At 43.9% G+C, this 16,619-nt stretch overlaps 1 protein-coding gene across 4 annotated transcripts in view; it reads right to left on the reverse strand.

The window, feature by feature from the left end:
- The window catches only part of ino80 (INO80 complex ATPase subunit), a 210,204-nt gene that overhangs the window by 152,288 nt on the left and 41,297 nt on the right, over positions 1-16,619 (reverse strand). For 3 of the 4 annotated variants that reach the window (XM_080202972.1, XM_080202970.1, XM_080202973.1), the window contains exons 2-5: positions 11,780-11,966; positions 10,872-11,047; positions 10,429-10,499; positions 2,359-2,511 (exon numbers count right to left, since the gene is read on the reverse strand). In XM_080202972.1, coding sequence (XP_080059098.1) covers positions 2,359-2,511; positions 10,429-10,499; positions 10,872-11,047; positions 11,780-11,966 — 587 coding nt within the window. The remainder of the gene's footprint in view (positions 1-2,358; positions 2,512-10,428; positions 10,500-10,871; positions 11,048-11,779; positions 11,967-16,619) is intronic. The other variant, XM_080202971.1, reaches the window with a different exon arrangement.

Genomic DNA, 16,619 nt, shown 5'->3' on the forward strand with positions numbered 1-16,619 from the left:
AGAGCTTTCAACATGACTTTGAAAATATCCACTTGGCGGAGATGTGCTGGGGGACCAAGAGTCCATGTAGGCCAGTGAGGACAGGGCTTAAGGACAAGCATGATAGCAAAGGATAGTAATGTGTTTGATGAATGTGTTTCATTTACCAAATGAAGAACAGAAGATTTTGAAATAGTGCAGTCAAAGATATGGATAAGGGTTTCAGCAGCCAGTGGATTGAGGTCACCAATATTACCAAGAAAAGCTTGGTGATGGAAAGAATTGGAATTGGAAGCTCAGGGTGTGTTTAAGACAGACACTTGAGGTTTCAAATAGTTCTGTTCAACGAGACAGCAGCTGGGGAGAAAGACAAAAATTGCAGGTGAGGGTATGGAGCTTGTGGTTGAAGCTGAAGATCATGATTTCAGCTTTCCCAATGTTTAACTGGAAGAGGTCATGGATAATTTAAAACTGGATGTCAGGCGAGTTGTCAATAATGGCAATGGACGGATGGAAAAAGATGGGTGAAAAGGAAGAGCTCAATGTTGTCAGTGAGTACCTGACTACTTGTTGCTAGATGATACTGGCAAGGGGCAGCATGTGTTTGAGGGTGGGCATGGAGCAAAATGGCACTTTCTTTCACTGCCCTTTCTATTGCTCCCCTGCTATCTTGATTCATCCAAAGTTCAGGGGCAAGTGATGTGCTTCAGACTGACTCCAGTGTCAATCTGAAACCAACCTCCAGGACATGCTTCACATACTTGACCAGCAAGGATCAACTCCAGATATAACCATATAACCATCGCATCTAATCATTTTGAGAGGGGGCGTTCCACACTTCTGCCACCCTTCGTGTGAAGAAGTGTTTCCTAATTTTTCTCCTGAATGGTCTGATTTTAAGATCACGTTCCTTTGGCCTAGATTGCCCACTGGTGGAAAAGTTTATCTAACCAGCTGTTCTATTACTTTCAAAATTCAAACTGCCTCATATTCCAGGGAATACTAACATAGTTTATACACTGCCTCCTAATAATTTAATTCTAGTAACATTCTGGTGAATCTGCATTGATGAATCTTCAAAGGCCAATATATGCTATGCAGTGGTGCCCAGAAGTGCACACAATACTCCAGATGTGGGTAAATCAGGGCCTTGAATAACTGTAGCAAAATCTCCCTTAATATTCAATGAAAGTTAACATTGCATTAGCCTTTTTAATTTTGTGTGTGTGCTAACTATTATATTTTAGTGCCCTAATTTGATCCTAAATCTCAAGACTTCCATAATTCCTAGTTTTGCACCATTTAATACTGGCATCATAGAAACATTAACACTCGAAGTAGGTGTAGGCCATACGACCCTTCGAGCACGCTCTGCCAAACATTTTGATCACGGCTGGTCATCGAATTCAATATTTTGATCCCCTACTTCCTCCCATAGCCCTCGATCCCTTTAGCCCCAAAGTACCTCTAATTTCTTCTTGAAATCACAATGTTTTGGTCAAACTAAATTCAGTGGTATGAGTGCCACACATTCAGCACCCTCAGTGAAGAAATTCCTCCTCATCTCAGTTCTAAAAGGTTTACCTTTTGTCCTCAAATTATGACCCCTTGCTCTGGACTTCCCCACCACTGGGAACATTGTTTCTGAATATACCCTGTCTAATCCTGTTAGAATTTTATGTTTCTATGAGATACCCTCTCTCTCTTCTAAACTCCAGTGAACATAATCCTACTGACTTAGTCTCTCCTCATATGACAGATCTGCCATCCCAAAAGTCAGCCTGGTAAACCTTTGCTGTACTCCCTATATAGCAAGGACATTCTTCCTCAGGTAAGGATATCAAAACTGCACACATCAACAAACTTACTGATCTTAGCCCCCACAGTTATCCATGTCATTTATATAAATGATGAACAACAGGGGGACCAGCACAGATCCCTGGCCTCCAGTCGCTAAAGCAGCCACCTGTCATCACCCTCTGTCTCCTACTGCTAAGCCAATTGTGAATCCATCTTATTAGATCACCCTGTATTCCATGTGTATCTTACAAATAGACTATAGGGGTTCCCCACAGTACAGAGCTCAGACCTCAACACATTCTTTCTTCAGGGCAAAATACTGCCAAAATAACCACCTTCGTTCACTTTAGTGAACAGTATCCTCTTTCTGATGCAAGTACCTCCCTATGTGCAGTCTCCATTAGTTCTTACTGCAGGGAACACATTTGTCAACAACCTTTCTTCATTCATTCTCATTATAATCACTCTTTTGTCCTTAATACTATGTTCACAGACCCAACGATCCTAAAGCAGCTCTGCTCCTCAGTAACCTGAGGAGTGCCAGAGATGGAAGAACTGATATATGCTGCAGCTGCTTACCTCTCTATCACTGTGCACTTTGCTCTGGTGTAGCTTCCTGTACTTGTGCAGACGCAGCATGTCATGCAACTCCTCCTTGGTGAGCATAAAGTCATCCTCAGTGTCATCATCATCCGTATTAGAGTCCGACGTCTCATTACTCAAGAGAATGCTCTGCACAGAAAAGAAAAATCATTTGGTCAGTGGCAAGTCAGATCTTGGCCTGAATAGAAAGAACAGCAAAGAAAACCAAAGGTTAATCAGGAGAAAGAAATTATGAGGGGAAACATTAAAAAGGAAATAAGTAGTAAGTGTTAGTAATCTCAAGAGTGAGAATGCAGACTAAATGGCAGATGAATTGAGCAAATATTTTGCTTCAACCTTCACTAGTCAAGAATACAAAAACATTCCAGTAATAGCAGTACATCAGGTGACAGGAGGGAGAGGGGAACTTGGTAAAATTACAGTTATTAGGAGGTGGTACTGAGCAAGCTGATCGACTTGTGGCTGCCATGCATCGAGTTCCAGATGGACATTATCCCAGGGTCTTAAAAGCAATGGGTAATGAGCTAGAAGGTGTGTTGGTGTTAATTTTCCAAAATTCCCTAGATTCTGGAAAGTGGTAAATATAACCCTGCTATTCAAGCAGGGTAGGAGGCAGAAAACAGGAAGCCCTGGGTCAGTTAGTTTGATGTCTGACATGAGGAGTGTGTTTAAAGAGGTTTTGCTGGGCACTTGTAAAAACTCAGTAATCAGGAAAAGTCCACATGGCTTTGTGAAAGGGAAATCATTTTTCACCAATGTTAGACTTCTCTGAAGCAGTAACATATGTTCTGGAAGCAGAAGCCTGTAATCACACTAGCTGAATTTCCAAAAGGAAAGGTGCCACATAAAAGATTATTAGGGAAAATAAAAGCTCACGGTGTAGGAGTAACATGGACAGAAGATTGGCTGACTGGCAGAAAACATTAAGCATAAATGAGCCCTTGTCTGTTTGGTAGGATATGCTAAGTTGAGTCTTGCAGGAGTCTGTGCTGGGTCTTGGACTTTTCATAATTATCAACAATGACTTGGACACAGTAGCTAAATTTTCAGATGACAAAGATACGTCAGAAAATATGTTACGAAGAAGCATTTGAGGCAGTTCAGAGGAAATTTACAAGATTGATACCTGGAACAATCAGCTTGTCTTAAGAGGATAGGTTGGACAGGTTGTCCTCATCTCCACTGGAGTGTAGAAGAATGATTAAAGCACATAAAATTCTGCATAGTCTTGACAAGGTGGATGTGGAAAGGATGGTTCCTCTTGTGCGCAAGTCCAGAACTGGGGAAAAATGTTTCAAACTTAAAATGAGGTGGGGGAGTGGCCAAGTTTTCACGAGCTCAGACACTTTTAGCTTGTTTGTTTATCCTGATGCACAATCCGTAATTATCCGATCCTGATGCGTATAATCCACGTTCCTGGAAGACCCTGCCTCAATTTTGGCGAAGGGAGCAATGTCAAGAAAATCCTTTTGGATTGAGGTGGTCAGAGATGGTTGGGTTGGGCCTAGTTCACAATGCTGGTGTGAGCGGGCCTATTCTTCTGTGATACTGTTGGCATCGAGATGATAACCACAATTACAAGACGATGTGGATGATGGTCTTGGCTCCTTGGCACAGAGTTTTGGTGCTCACATTGATGAACTGCAAGCTATCCTAAACAGGACGAATGGAGCAGAAAAGAGAATCCTGTCAATTGAGTGGGCAGTTTCCTTCGTGGGGTCTCATCATCAATGCTGGGAAATTCTGTTGCATTGTGTTGTACATCCTGGCTGACTTGGGGAGATGGGGGCAAAGGAGGAGTATCTGTGTGCTGGGTCTCCTTGGATCGTGGGGATGAATTCCTAACCAAATTCAAGAACTACTGTTAAGCTTTCACAATCCTTGTTTTGAAGGCTGGCCATCTTGAGTTCGATATGTTCTTGAGGCTTGGGGTCAGTTGAAAATTCCGACCACTGGTCTTGCGTGGTCTTGTCCTCTGTTGAGAAGGGTTGGAGGCAGTGTCGATGGCGCCAAGACTTTTGCTGGGGTTTTGGGACAATAATATGACGGAGCCACAAAGGCTTTGGTGAAACTCTGAACGAATCCTGGATGACGCTCAATGATCCTATCATAGCTTTGGTCTTTTCAAGCTCCATAGATGGTTATTTCATTCTGCAATTCATCATTAATCCTAAACGTTGTCCCTTGCGATTATAAGTCTGACTTTGTGATTTTTTTTTTTATCCTGATTTGGGAGTTTGCTGCCTGTTATGCTGTGAAAATCAGTGCAGTCTACTTTTTTCCTTTTTGATGGTATTCATGCACTGGCATGCTCAGATGGTGGAATGAGGGAGGTCATAGTTTTAATTATTTGTGTCCCTTCTTTCCATTGAAGAGTATGCTGAGTTGGGTAAGACATGAGGGTTGCAAGGTATTTATCTGGTTTGTTTTTTTAAACTGTGTAATCCTTGCATTTACATAAGAGTACAATTTTTAGTACCCTTCATTTTTTTTTATACAAGATGAGTAGCACTATAACAGGGTGCTGTATAGGTGATTTGGTATGGTCTTACAAGTCCTCATTACGAGTGAGGAGAATCCCCCATGAGAACTATTGGGGTTTGTTTTTATGTTGTAATTTTGTTGTACTGGGACTTAAGAATCCTTGCTTGTTTTCTGCCAAGTACAGACAGATCATGTATCCCGGAAAATACTTTTTTTTTGGTCACTGGTGTCTTTGGTGTTGTTGGGATTGAAGGGTAATCCTTGGATATCTAGCCCTATTAGCTTACTCTTCTATTTTGATTTGGCTGCACAGGTAGTGGTCATTTGGTTACTTAGCTCATGCAATGTACGGTAGGCAAATTATTCAGTTGTTTGGGTTTTTCTGATGTGGGGAAATAGATTGAATCACGTTGATAGAGGGACGCAAGTGGCACCTCTTGGGTATCTGGAGAAGGGAATAGTTTGCTTTGTTCAATGTATAATGTTCAGTGTGTAAGAGTGACGTGAATATTCTTGGCCTATGGTCTTTATTCTACTGTCATTGAGTAGGTTAATGGTGTTTATGTCTGGGTCAGGCGGAGGGCATATTAGATGCGGGACTAGGTTGTCCTCCCCTAAGATGTCCCCCTTCAGGGGGCCTCTGGAGTGCTCTCCTTCTTGAGACTTGGTTCCCCTGGTGGCCTGTTGGCTGTAAGACCTTAGTTTGAGTCTGGGTGCTTTGGTTCACCATTGTTGGGAATCTCTCAGTTTGGAGATTAGGCTGGTTGGAGGAGAAGATCGCATCCTCCAAGTGGTGTTATATGGAGACTTTCAATTTATCCATCTTCCAGGTGCCAGTGGGTGGGGTGGGGATGGGGAGAATACTTTTGGCATCTATTGGATAATCCTGATGCTCCCTTATTTCTTTATTTTGTTAGGAGAAGGCAGGTCGTATCACTAGCCAAGATCCCTGTTGATGCGTGCTTTGATGATTCTTCTCCTTGTCAGTGGTTTCCTTCATGAAATATGGTTTAAATTATCTGATGATGGGGAGCCTGATTGGTTTTTGATGTGGTTAGGGAGCAGGGAGGTTTGATGTGTTGCAAACCGAGGGGAGGTGCATGAATCCTTGACTTATTGATACCTATAAATGAATGAGTGTGAATGCTGCCATATTACATCTTGTACTGATGGTATGTAGTATCCTGATGTTTCACTTTTTCCAGATTATCCTTTAATTGCTTGGAGATCCCTCGATGTTGAGTTAGACCCTGGTTGGTTGTATGTTACTCTGTAAGGGTGCATATTGTGCAGCTCTGTCTCTGTTATCCTGCGGAGGGGTTGTACACCATGGGGACATGTATTTATGGCTTTAGCATGTTATCCAGAGATCCCCACCCTTACTTTATCGTACAAGAGGAGACGCCGGCTGTGGTGACTGAATTTGGATCATTTGTATGAATACTCGCTGGTTTTTTTATGACTGATTACTTTCCTGTACAAGATTTTGGAAATTTCTTGCATCTTGTGGTAAACATAAAATGTAACTTTCAACAAAAATATCCTTTAAAATAGTTTAATGAACATTTTAGGACCGAAATTAAATTTTTTTTTTGAGGACTGTGCGACTTTGGACCTCTGCTTTAGAAGCCAGGTCACTGAATATCTTAAAGGTGGAGATGAATTGATTCTGTTGACTAACAAGAATCTAATGTTATCAGGGGTAATTGGAAGAGTGGAACTCAAAACACAAACCAGCAGGCAGAGCAGGCTCCAGTTGCCAAAATGTACATGAATGGGATTTCTGTATAAATTAGATTTTGTAGACTGGTCCAAGATTTATAATGAAACAGATATCACTCAAAGGGCAAAGAACACAGAGATAGGCTTTATGGGCCAGTGTTAATCATACTAGGCAAACAGGATTCCAAATCCCATAGCCCATACTGATCTCATATGCCTTTATCCCACATATTTTCAACCATTTAAATGCTGATTTGGGTCAGGAAGATTCTTGGAACTGATCCCTCTCTACTGATTTCACCTTGCTGGAAGGACAACCTCCAAAGCAATCATGCCAAGTGGGAGAAGCTCTGAGGAAGTTACAAATTTAAGTCTCTGCTTCTGTTAGCTAATCAATTGTCCATCTATTCTAAGCTTTACAATCCTCAGTTCTAAAGTTCTTGCATTTCTTGTATCTACCTGGGACGTAGGACTGACAATTACTGGAGATAAACTTTTTTCCTATTCTGTCCCTCCCTTCCATCAAATAAACACATAATTCCCCAATGTTTTAAAATATTTAGATCCTGTCTTTTCAAGTCTTTCTTCATATTTGTTTGTCCTTGTGTTAGCCACCATCCAAATGGATCAGTGCTGTGCCTTCTGGATCCAAAGGTAAACTGCACACTAGCTCTATTGCTCTTCATTATGCCCTTCCACTTCCTTTGAGCCCTCAGACTACGACTCCTAAAGTGAGGCACCAAAAGCTCAGCTCAGGGCTGAACAAAACACCAAGACTGCAAATTCAGCTGCGTGTGGCTGGCAGCACAGTGGCCAAGAAGTAGTTTAAAAAGTTGGTCAAAATCTGTAGCTACCATTTTTCTGATGTTCAGCTTAAACATTACCCAAAAGTTCTATACAAATGTACGTCTAGAAAGTGTCTTTGATAGTGAAACACGTCTATGTTGAGATTGAAGTCTGTTCCTATCCTCACTTAAGTGTTAACAGCCCAATAGTTGATGTGGTTGAAAATCTGCCGAAGAATTGGATAGCTCCCCACTACAAAGACAAGAACCAAAAGCCAGTTTATTAGATCAGTCAACACAACTCTCCCATTCATTAACTAGATTTCCACAAGCCAAGGGGCAGACAGGAGCAAGGAAAAAGGTAGACAACATCCAGTCCTCACCAAGCATGCCCTCAGTGTAGCAAATAGTAGTCACCATACCGGAAACTAGCCTCAGTTATTTGTGTGAATGAGCATTCAGAACATATTAGGCAAGGATGGACTTTAAATCCAAGCACACAAAACACATACTGGATCACCTGGGTAAATAATTCAAATCACATCCGTATATCAACAACCAAATATCCTTACCAATGTGACATGTAATTACTGAGCGGCACAATGACCTCACTTCAAGAGGAGCCTCAAGCATGCTGGAGCTTCAATAGTTTAAGTTGTGGAAAATCTAAACTGACTGGCACATGGAAGGAGGAACAGTGAGACAATTCAATGGAGCTATGTCACTTTAGGTGTTGCCCAACTAAAGGAAAGCATAGGAGCAGATTAGTTTAGGTAAAATATTAGCTTAAGTGACATGTAACTGTCCAGATAGTTTGAGAGTGCATCATTTCATCCAAGCACCGTGATTATCTCAAATATCAACTATGCATTAGCATTGACCTCACTGTACCAAGGGAAGAGAGCAATAGGGTACGAGATCATAAACCCTAAGGTATTCATGAAGTTAGACTAGACCTCAAGTATTTGCTATTTTAGCATTAATGTGAGGATATGCTGTTTCACTCCAAGTGCAATTCTACTGACAAACTGGGAAGCTTTTGTCAAAATAAACTTTATTTAACAATACAGTTTAACTACAACAAACTAAATTAGCTCAACATTTAAAGAATACTTAATCATGACAAGATACAATTCTTAACTGCTGATCTATCTCTATTAGTTCCAATTCAAGCAATGTTCCTCTTTCAGACTTAAAACCCCTCTTCACAAACAGTCAACAACATAAGTCCATGTGTTTTTAGTCACAGTTGTAGAGCCTTTTCAGCACCTTTGGAGTCAGAAAAAAAAAACCACCTGTCTTCTGACAGCCCCATGCAGTAGTATCCAGAGAGAGAGAGACACAGACAGAAGGACACCTCTTGCTTCTTTCAAGACCAGGCAGAAAACTGATCATTTTTCCTGTAAGCTTAGCTCCTTCTATTAGCACATGACTCTCTTTTTTTGTCAATCAACCTAATCAAACTAGACTGAAACACCAGGGGGGAGAAACCAAATAAACAAAAATGCACTAACTTGTTCTAAAATGAGTACTTACCTTGATCTTCCAGCTACTAACTTAAAGGCTTCCCTAGACAAATCAGCACATCGTATAACACTAGCTAAATGTAATACTTAATAAAAGAAACATGATATAAATACATTTCTTAAAGGCACACTATCATCACAAGCGAAATACAAAAACTGCTTCGTGTTTCTGTCTTTGACTAATACTTCTGCTCAAATTATAGAATCCTTACAGTGCTGAAGCAGACCATTCAGTCCATCGGGCCTGCACCAACAACAATCTCACCCTGGCCCCATCCCCTTAACTCCACACATTTATCCTGCTAATTCCCCTGATACTAAGAGGCAATCAATGAAACCTGCACATCTTCGGAATATGGAAAAAAACTGGAGCACCCAGAGGAAACCCACATATGCAGGGAAAATGTGCAAATGCCGTAAAGATAGTCACCTGAGGCCAGAATTAAACTTGGGTACCTGACGTTGAGAGGCAACAGTGCTAACCACTGTGCTACCATGCTCTGTGGGATGTGTACACATTATACCAAATCTGGCTTGGGCTAAGTTACATCATCCTTCCTAGTTAGTCAGTTTGCTGACAATCAATATCTGACCTCACATACAAATCATCACTTGGGTAGATGTTTCAATGTTGCCAGTGAATGCTGAAGTGCACCCAAAAAAAGTCAGCTTTGGAATGAAACAGAAATCTTGAAGAAAAAAAACAGCTTCAAGTTTTACAGCATACAGTAACATTTCAGCTATTATTAGGCTTCCCCAATAGTCAAGACAACAAAAGGACGAACAAAGAACTTAGATTTATTCAGTATTTTACATCCTTTGGATTTCCCAAACCACTTCAGAATCTAATGAGGCAAAGTCATTATTATAAAGCATGCAAGCACAGCTAATTTACACACAAGTTCCCAAAACAGCAAGATGATAAATTATTGGCCATTTTTGAATGATCGAGGGATAAATAATGGCAGATAATACTCCCTTAATCAACTTCAAAATAGTGCCATCGGCTCTTTTATATCCATATGAAAAAGTGATGGGGCCTCTGTTTAATGGCTCATCCGAAAGTCAGTATCTCCAACAGTACAGCAAGCTCTCTGTGCTGCACAAATGTCAGGCTGGATTTTGTGCTCAAGTCTATAAAGTGGCATTTAGACCCACAACATTCTGATTAATAGGTGACAATGCTATCACTGAGCCAAGGCTGGCACTTGGGTAGTATTACCACACAGCAGCCACAGTATTTGCATATTAGATAAGTATTGACCTAGGCCTTTCAATCTAGTAGTAATTTACCCTCGAAACATGAAAGCACATGCACAGGCTTCTTTCTCACTTCTGTTTACAAAGGACATCCTGCAACATGTCAGTGATTGTGTGCTGTGTGTGAGAGTTGATCAGCAGGAACTGAACAATGGGCATTTTCCAGAACTACTGTAAGCTGTACATACTAAAACATAGCACACCCCCTCAGGGAGATCACTGATACCATGCGGGAATGAATCAAATTACAGACACTGTTACATCCTCACCTTCAGCCATTTCCTGCTTTTCTTCAATTTGCTGAAATTGTATACGTTCCCCTTCTCAACTTTGAGTTCTGCTGAACATAAACATTGCAGGTAATTATTAGTCACCATCATCCCACAATGCTCTAACAAAGCAAATCAGTTCATGAAATATTAAACTGCGTACCATAATTAACAGCGTTCTTGGTTAACAGGAAGCATTCAAAAATAATAGCAACCAAAGGCAATGAGATAGCACAGATCTTCTGGTAACATTCTAACCATGTCCTTAAAATTAAAAATTTATCCAGTGTAAAATAACTTGTTGCAAACACTAAACCTATCACGGTCGGAGTTTGAGGTATGGTGTCATTCCCAGAACAGACAGTATTTTGTTAAGAGAATTCTACCCAACCTTTAAAGCAGGTTCACACTAACGGGAGCATGGGGCTTGTTCAGATTCTCACCTGGATGAAAGGCACCATTGAGCGAGGTTGGGGCTGTCAGTGTTCTGCTGTGCCCAACTTCTGGTTGCTCTCCCAGATCTTCTTCAACAGGCTCCTTTTTAATGCAGTTTAGAAGATTCCCAGAGCCCATTTTAGACAGTGAGGAAGCCTCCTCGAGCCCATCATCACTCTCATCACTATAACGGTAAGGAGAAGAAACATACAAGTTTGGTTGCAGAATGAGACTAAAACATGAGAATACCTGGTATTACAGTCCAAATATTGAAATTGCTTTCAAGCCACTTTAGGACCTGGTCTGGCTACATGCAACTCTAGGTCCACAGCAATGTGACAAATCTTTAAAATACTCTCAATTCAAGGGCAATTAGGGCTGGATAGTAAACGTTGGTCCAGACAGCAATGCCCCCAAACCCAGTAATGAATCAAAAAAATAACGTATTAAAGATCCAGTTCAGAACAAGGGATCCCTTATCCTCCATCTTTCTTTACACCCTCGCTATGATTGCAACACTACATTCTGCACTGTTTTCCTTCTCTATGAACAGTATGCTTTTTCTGTATAGTGTGCAAGAAACAATACTTTTCACTCTATGCCAATACATGTGACAACAATAAATAAAATCAAGGATTTCTGCAAGTGAGCACATGATTAAATTTCTGAAAGCAAAACTTCAGATGTCCTGCATCCGCACTACTGGGTATGCAGGAAATCTGCTTACCTATATGCAGTATTCTGCTTTTTGGTTAGGGCAATTCTCTGCAGGTTTACATTCAACTATCAGTTGCAACCATTTGTGTACTCTGTTCTACAAATTATTTATAAGCGGTTTTAAAATATGCAATTCCCATCATCAACCCATGAACAAAAGCAGGGCTATAGCAACCGAAGCTTTGAGTGGTTGGCTTACCTGGAAATAGATTTGTTGAAGACACTTGCAGCCTGGCGCAGGAAGGGGTCAAGTCGTAGTGCACGCTCCAGGTACTGGAGATGGAGGGGCTTTGCCAGCTCTGGACCACTCCCATTCTCACTCTGAAGTAAGTCTGCTGCCATAGAAAGTTCCTCTCGTGCAGGAGAAACTTGGCCTTCTGAAAGTACTACAGAGATCAGGCAAATACAAGTCAGTAACCATCGCTGGAAACAAGTACATTCTTATAACTTCACTGTGTGAGCAAGACAAGCACTAGACACACTGTAAACAACACAATAAATAAGAGTAGGCCATTCAGCCCTTTGGATGGTGGAGCAGGCTCAATAACCTCATGACTGATATTCTACTTTAACATAATTTTCCTGCTCAAACCTGTGTCCCTCAATGATTTTTATATGCAAGAAATCCATTGTTCTCAGTCCTTAACAGGATCAATGATTGCCTCCACAGGCCTCTGGGGCTGAGTATTCCAAATATTCACCACTGAGTGAAGAAATTCCTCTTCATCTCAATTCTAATTGGTTTGCCCCTTGTTTCTCGAAACCCAGCCAATAGAAATGTCATTCCTGCATCTCCCTTGTTGAATGAATTTTTAAGTTTGAATGTGATCATTTTTCAAAACTTCAAAGAATAAAGGCTCAGTCTATTTAACCATTCCTCACAGGACATCCCTCCATCCAGAACCATTTTGCACTTAATACATCTTTCCTTAAGTAAGGAAACACAAACTGCATACTCACCAAAACACCTGCAAAGGCATTGGCTTACTGGGTATTGTTGCTGGACTACTAATTCAGAGACCCATGGCAATGTTCTGGGGAGCCAGGTTCGAGTCCCACAACAGATGGCCATGAAATCATCGTCAATCCCTGTAAAAATCCTTTGGGTTCTCTAGTATTCTTTACGGAAGGAAATCTACCTTCCTTACCCAGTCCGGCCCATGAGTTCCACAGCAATGTGATTCACACTGAAATGGCCTCAAGAATGGGCAATAAATGCTGGCCCAGCCAGTGACACCCAAATCCCATGAATGAATAAAACTACGAAACTCTTAAATGCTAACATACCATCTTCCTTCTTCATTGCCTGTTGTATTTGTATGCAAGCTTTCATGACTCATTAACAAGGACACCAAATCCTTCAAAAGCTCAACACTTTCCAGCTTCTCACATTTAAGAAATACTCTATTTCTGTATTTTCTGCTGTTTTTGAGAGTGGCTGGAGCCCCAAGCACTGATCCTTCACACCCCACTTATCACAGCATGCCAGCCTGACAACGGAACATTTATTCCTACTCTCTTTTGTCCATTATCCAATTCTCAGTCCATGCCAGCATATTTCCTCCATCTCAGGTCCTGATCTTGTTAACTAATCTTTTACGTGAGACCTTATCAAAAGCTTGCTGAAAATCTAAATATACCACATCCATCGGTTTCCTTTCTCTATTCTGCCAGTTACATCCTTAATAAAACCCAGGAGGATTGTTCAACATGATTCCCACTTCATAAATTCATGTTGGCATTGCACGCACAATCCTACCGTTATTTTTCAAGCATCCTGTTATCACATCCTTCGTTATAGATTCAAACATTTCTCCCTGGACTAACGTTAGGCTAACAAGTCTGTACTTTCTGATTTTCCTCTCTTTCAATTTCCTTCCTTAAAATGTGTGCTGGGTTGCAGGGAGGGGGGAGGGTGTGGTGGGATGCTCTTTGGAAGGGTTGTAAAGGTTTGATGGGCCCAATGGCCTTCTTTTGCACTATAGGAATTCTATGATAGGGTTACATTTGCCACCTTCAAATCTACAACAACCATCCCACAGTCTCTAGAATTTTGAAAGGTGGTAATCACCAAAGCATCTACCATCTCTAAAGCCATTTTCTTCAACACTTTGGAACGTAAATCATCAGGTCCAAGGGAATTATCTATTTCAAATCCCATTAAGACGGTGGCACAATGGTGAGCACTGATGTCTCTCAGTGCCTAGGACAGGATTCAATTCTGGCCTCGGGTCACTGTGTGGATTTTGCACGTTCTCCCCATGTCTGTGTGGGTTTCCTCCAGATGCTCTGGTTTCTTCCCAAGGCTGTGCGGGTTAGATGGATGGGCCAATTTATTGGTTGGGGGGGTTGGGGGGGAAGAGAGAGAGAGAGAGAGAGAGAGAGAGAGAGAGAGAGTGTGGGGGAAAGAAAGAAAGGGTGGGGGAAAGAAAGAGAGGGTGGGGGAAGAGAGAGGGAAAGAGAGAGAGAGAGCGGGGGGAGGGAAAGAGAGAGAGAGATAGAGAGCGGGGGGGGGAAGAGAGAGAGAGAGATAGAGAGCGGGGGGGGGAAGAGAGAGAGAGAGATAGAGAGCGGGGGGGGGAAGAGAGAGAGAGAGATAGAGAGCGGGGGGGGGAAGAGAGAGAGAGATAGAGAGCGGGGGGGGGAAGAGAGAGAGAGATAGAGAGCGGGGGGGGGAAGAGAGAGAGAGATAGAGAGCGGGGGGGGGAAGAGAGAGAGAGATAGAGAGCGGGGGGGGAAGAGAGAGAGAGATAGAGAGCGGGGGGGGGAAGAGAGAGAGAGAGCGGGGGGGAAGAGAGAGAGAGAGCGGGGGGGAAGAGAGAGAGAGAGCGGGGGGGAAGAGAGAGAGAGAGCGGGGGGGAAGAGAGAGAGAGAGCGGGGGGGAAGAGAGAGAGAGAGCGGGGGGGAAGAGAGAGAGAGAGCGGGGGGGAAGAGAGAGAGAGAGCGGGGGGAAGAGAGAGAGAGAGAGAGCGGGGGGGAAGAGAGAGAGAGAGAGAGGGGGGGAAGAGAGAGAGAGAGAGCGGGGGGGAAGAGAGAGAGAGAGCGGGGGGGAAGAGAGAGAGAGAGCGGGGGGGAAGAGAGAGAGAGAGCGGGGGGGAAGAGAGAGAGAGAGCGGGGGGGAAGAGAGAGAGAGAGCGGGGGGGAAGAGAGAGAGAGAGCGGGGGGGAAGAGAGAGAGAGAGCGGGGGGGAAGAGAGAGAGAGCGGGGGGGAAGAGAGAGAGAGAGCGGGGGGGAAGAGAGAGAGAGAGCGGGGGGGAAGAGAGAGAGAGAGCGGGGGGAAGAGAGAGAGAGAGCGGGGGGGAAGAGAGAGAGAGAGCGGGGGGGAAGAGAGAGAGAGAGCGGGGGGGAAGAGAGAGAGAGAGCGGGGGGGAAGAGAGAGAGAGAGCGGGGGGGAAGAGAGAGAGAGAGCGGGGGGGAAGAGAGAGAGAGAGCGGGGGGGAAGAGAGAGAGAGAGCGGGGGGGAAGAGAGAGAGAGAGAGCGGGGGGGAAGAGAGAGAGAGAGCGGGGGGGAAGAGAGAGAGAGAGCGGGGGGGAAGAGAGAGAGAGAGCGGGGGGGAAGAGAGAGAGAGAGCGGGGGGGAAGAGAGAGAGAGAGCGGGGGGGAAGAGAGAGAGAGAGCGGGGGGGGAAGAGAGAGAGAGAGCGGGGGGGAAGAGAGAGAGAGAGCGGGGGGGAAGAGAGAGAGAGAGCGGGGGGGAAGAGAGAGAGAGAGCGGGGGGGAAGAGAGAGAGAGAGAGAGCGGGGGGGAAGAGAGAGAGAGAGAGAGCGGGGGGGAAGAGAGAGAGAGAGAGCGGGGGGGAAGAGAGAGAGAGAGCGGGGGGGAAGAGAGAGAGAGAGCGGGGGGGAAGAGAGAGAGAGAGCGGGGGGGAAGAGAGACAGAGAGCGGGGGGGAAGAGAGACAGAGAGCGGGGGGGAAGAGAGACAGAGAGCGGGGGGGAAGAGAGACAGAGAGCGGGGGGGAAGAGAGAGAGAGAGCGGGGGGGAAGAGAGAGAGAGAGAGAGCGGGGGGGGAAGAGAGAGAGAGAGCGGGGGGGGAAGAGAGAGAGAGAGCGGGGGGGGAAGAGAGAGAGAGAGCGGGGGGGGAAGAGAGAGAGAGAGCGGGGGGGGAAGAGAGAGAGAGAGCGGGGGGGGGAGAGAGAGAGAGAGCGGGGGGAAGAGAGACAGAGAGCGGGGGGGAAGAGAGAGAGAGAGCGGGGGGGAAGAGAGAGAGAGAGCGGGGGGGGGAGAGAAAGCGGGGGGGGGGGGGGGGAGAGAGAGAGAGCGGGGGGGAAGAGAGAGAGAGAGAGAGAGAGCGGGGGGGAAGAGAGACAGAGAGCGGGGGGGAAGAGAGAGAGAAAAAAAAGAGAGAGAAAGAGAAAAAAAGAGTGAAAGAAAGGAAAAAAAAGAGAGAAAGAGAGAGAAAAAGAGAGTATATTTACCCTTGATTAGCTGTAAAGGCTCACATTCTAAAATCGGTATTCTGTAAACTGTGTGCGCCTTTATATGCCCTGTTTGTGATCAGAACTCCCCACTCACCTGACGAAGGAGCAATGCTCCGAAAGCTGGTGGCGTTTACTACCAAATAAACCTGTTGGACTTTAACCTGGTGTTGTGAGACCTCTTACTGTGATCACCACTTGCCACAACCCTTCATTCAGAAACACACTCTTCCACTGCTACCCTGTCTTCAGTTGGTAGCCCCTCACTTTTGAGACAGTTGATCTGTTGGCTATTTCAAAAGATACCAGCATACAATTGAGGCTGACAATCCAATGCTGTCCTGATACCAGTGCTTTACTGAAGGAATGCTGCACTGTCAGAGGTATCATTTTTCCAAATAAGATCTAAAACCAACATCCGGTCTGCTCTCTCCCATTAAAGAGATAACACAGCACTACTCAAAGAACAATGTCACAGCCGATACGTATCCCTCAATCAACAGGGATAAAGGTGTAATCTGGTCGTACATCTCATTGCGACTACTGCTGAATACAAACTGGCTACTATATTTTCTATCATGATAACAACACTTCAGAAGATACTTAATTGGCTGTGACGTGCT

The sequence above is a fragment of the Carcharhinus amblyrhynchos genome, chromosome 14 (genome assembly GCF_965287045.1).
Source record: "Carcharhinus amblyrhynchos chromosome 14, sCarAmb.v2.hapA, whole genome shotgun sequence".
NCBI classification, from domain to species: Eukaryota; Metazoa; Chordata; class Chondrichthyes; order Carcharhiniformes; family Carcharhinidae; genus Carcharhinus; species Carcharhinus amblyrhynchos.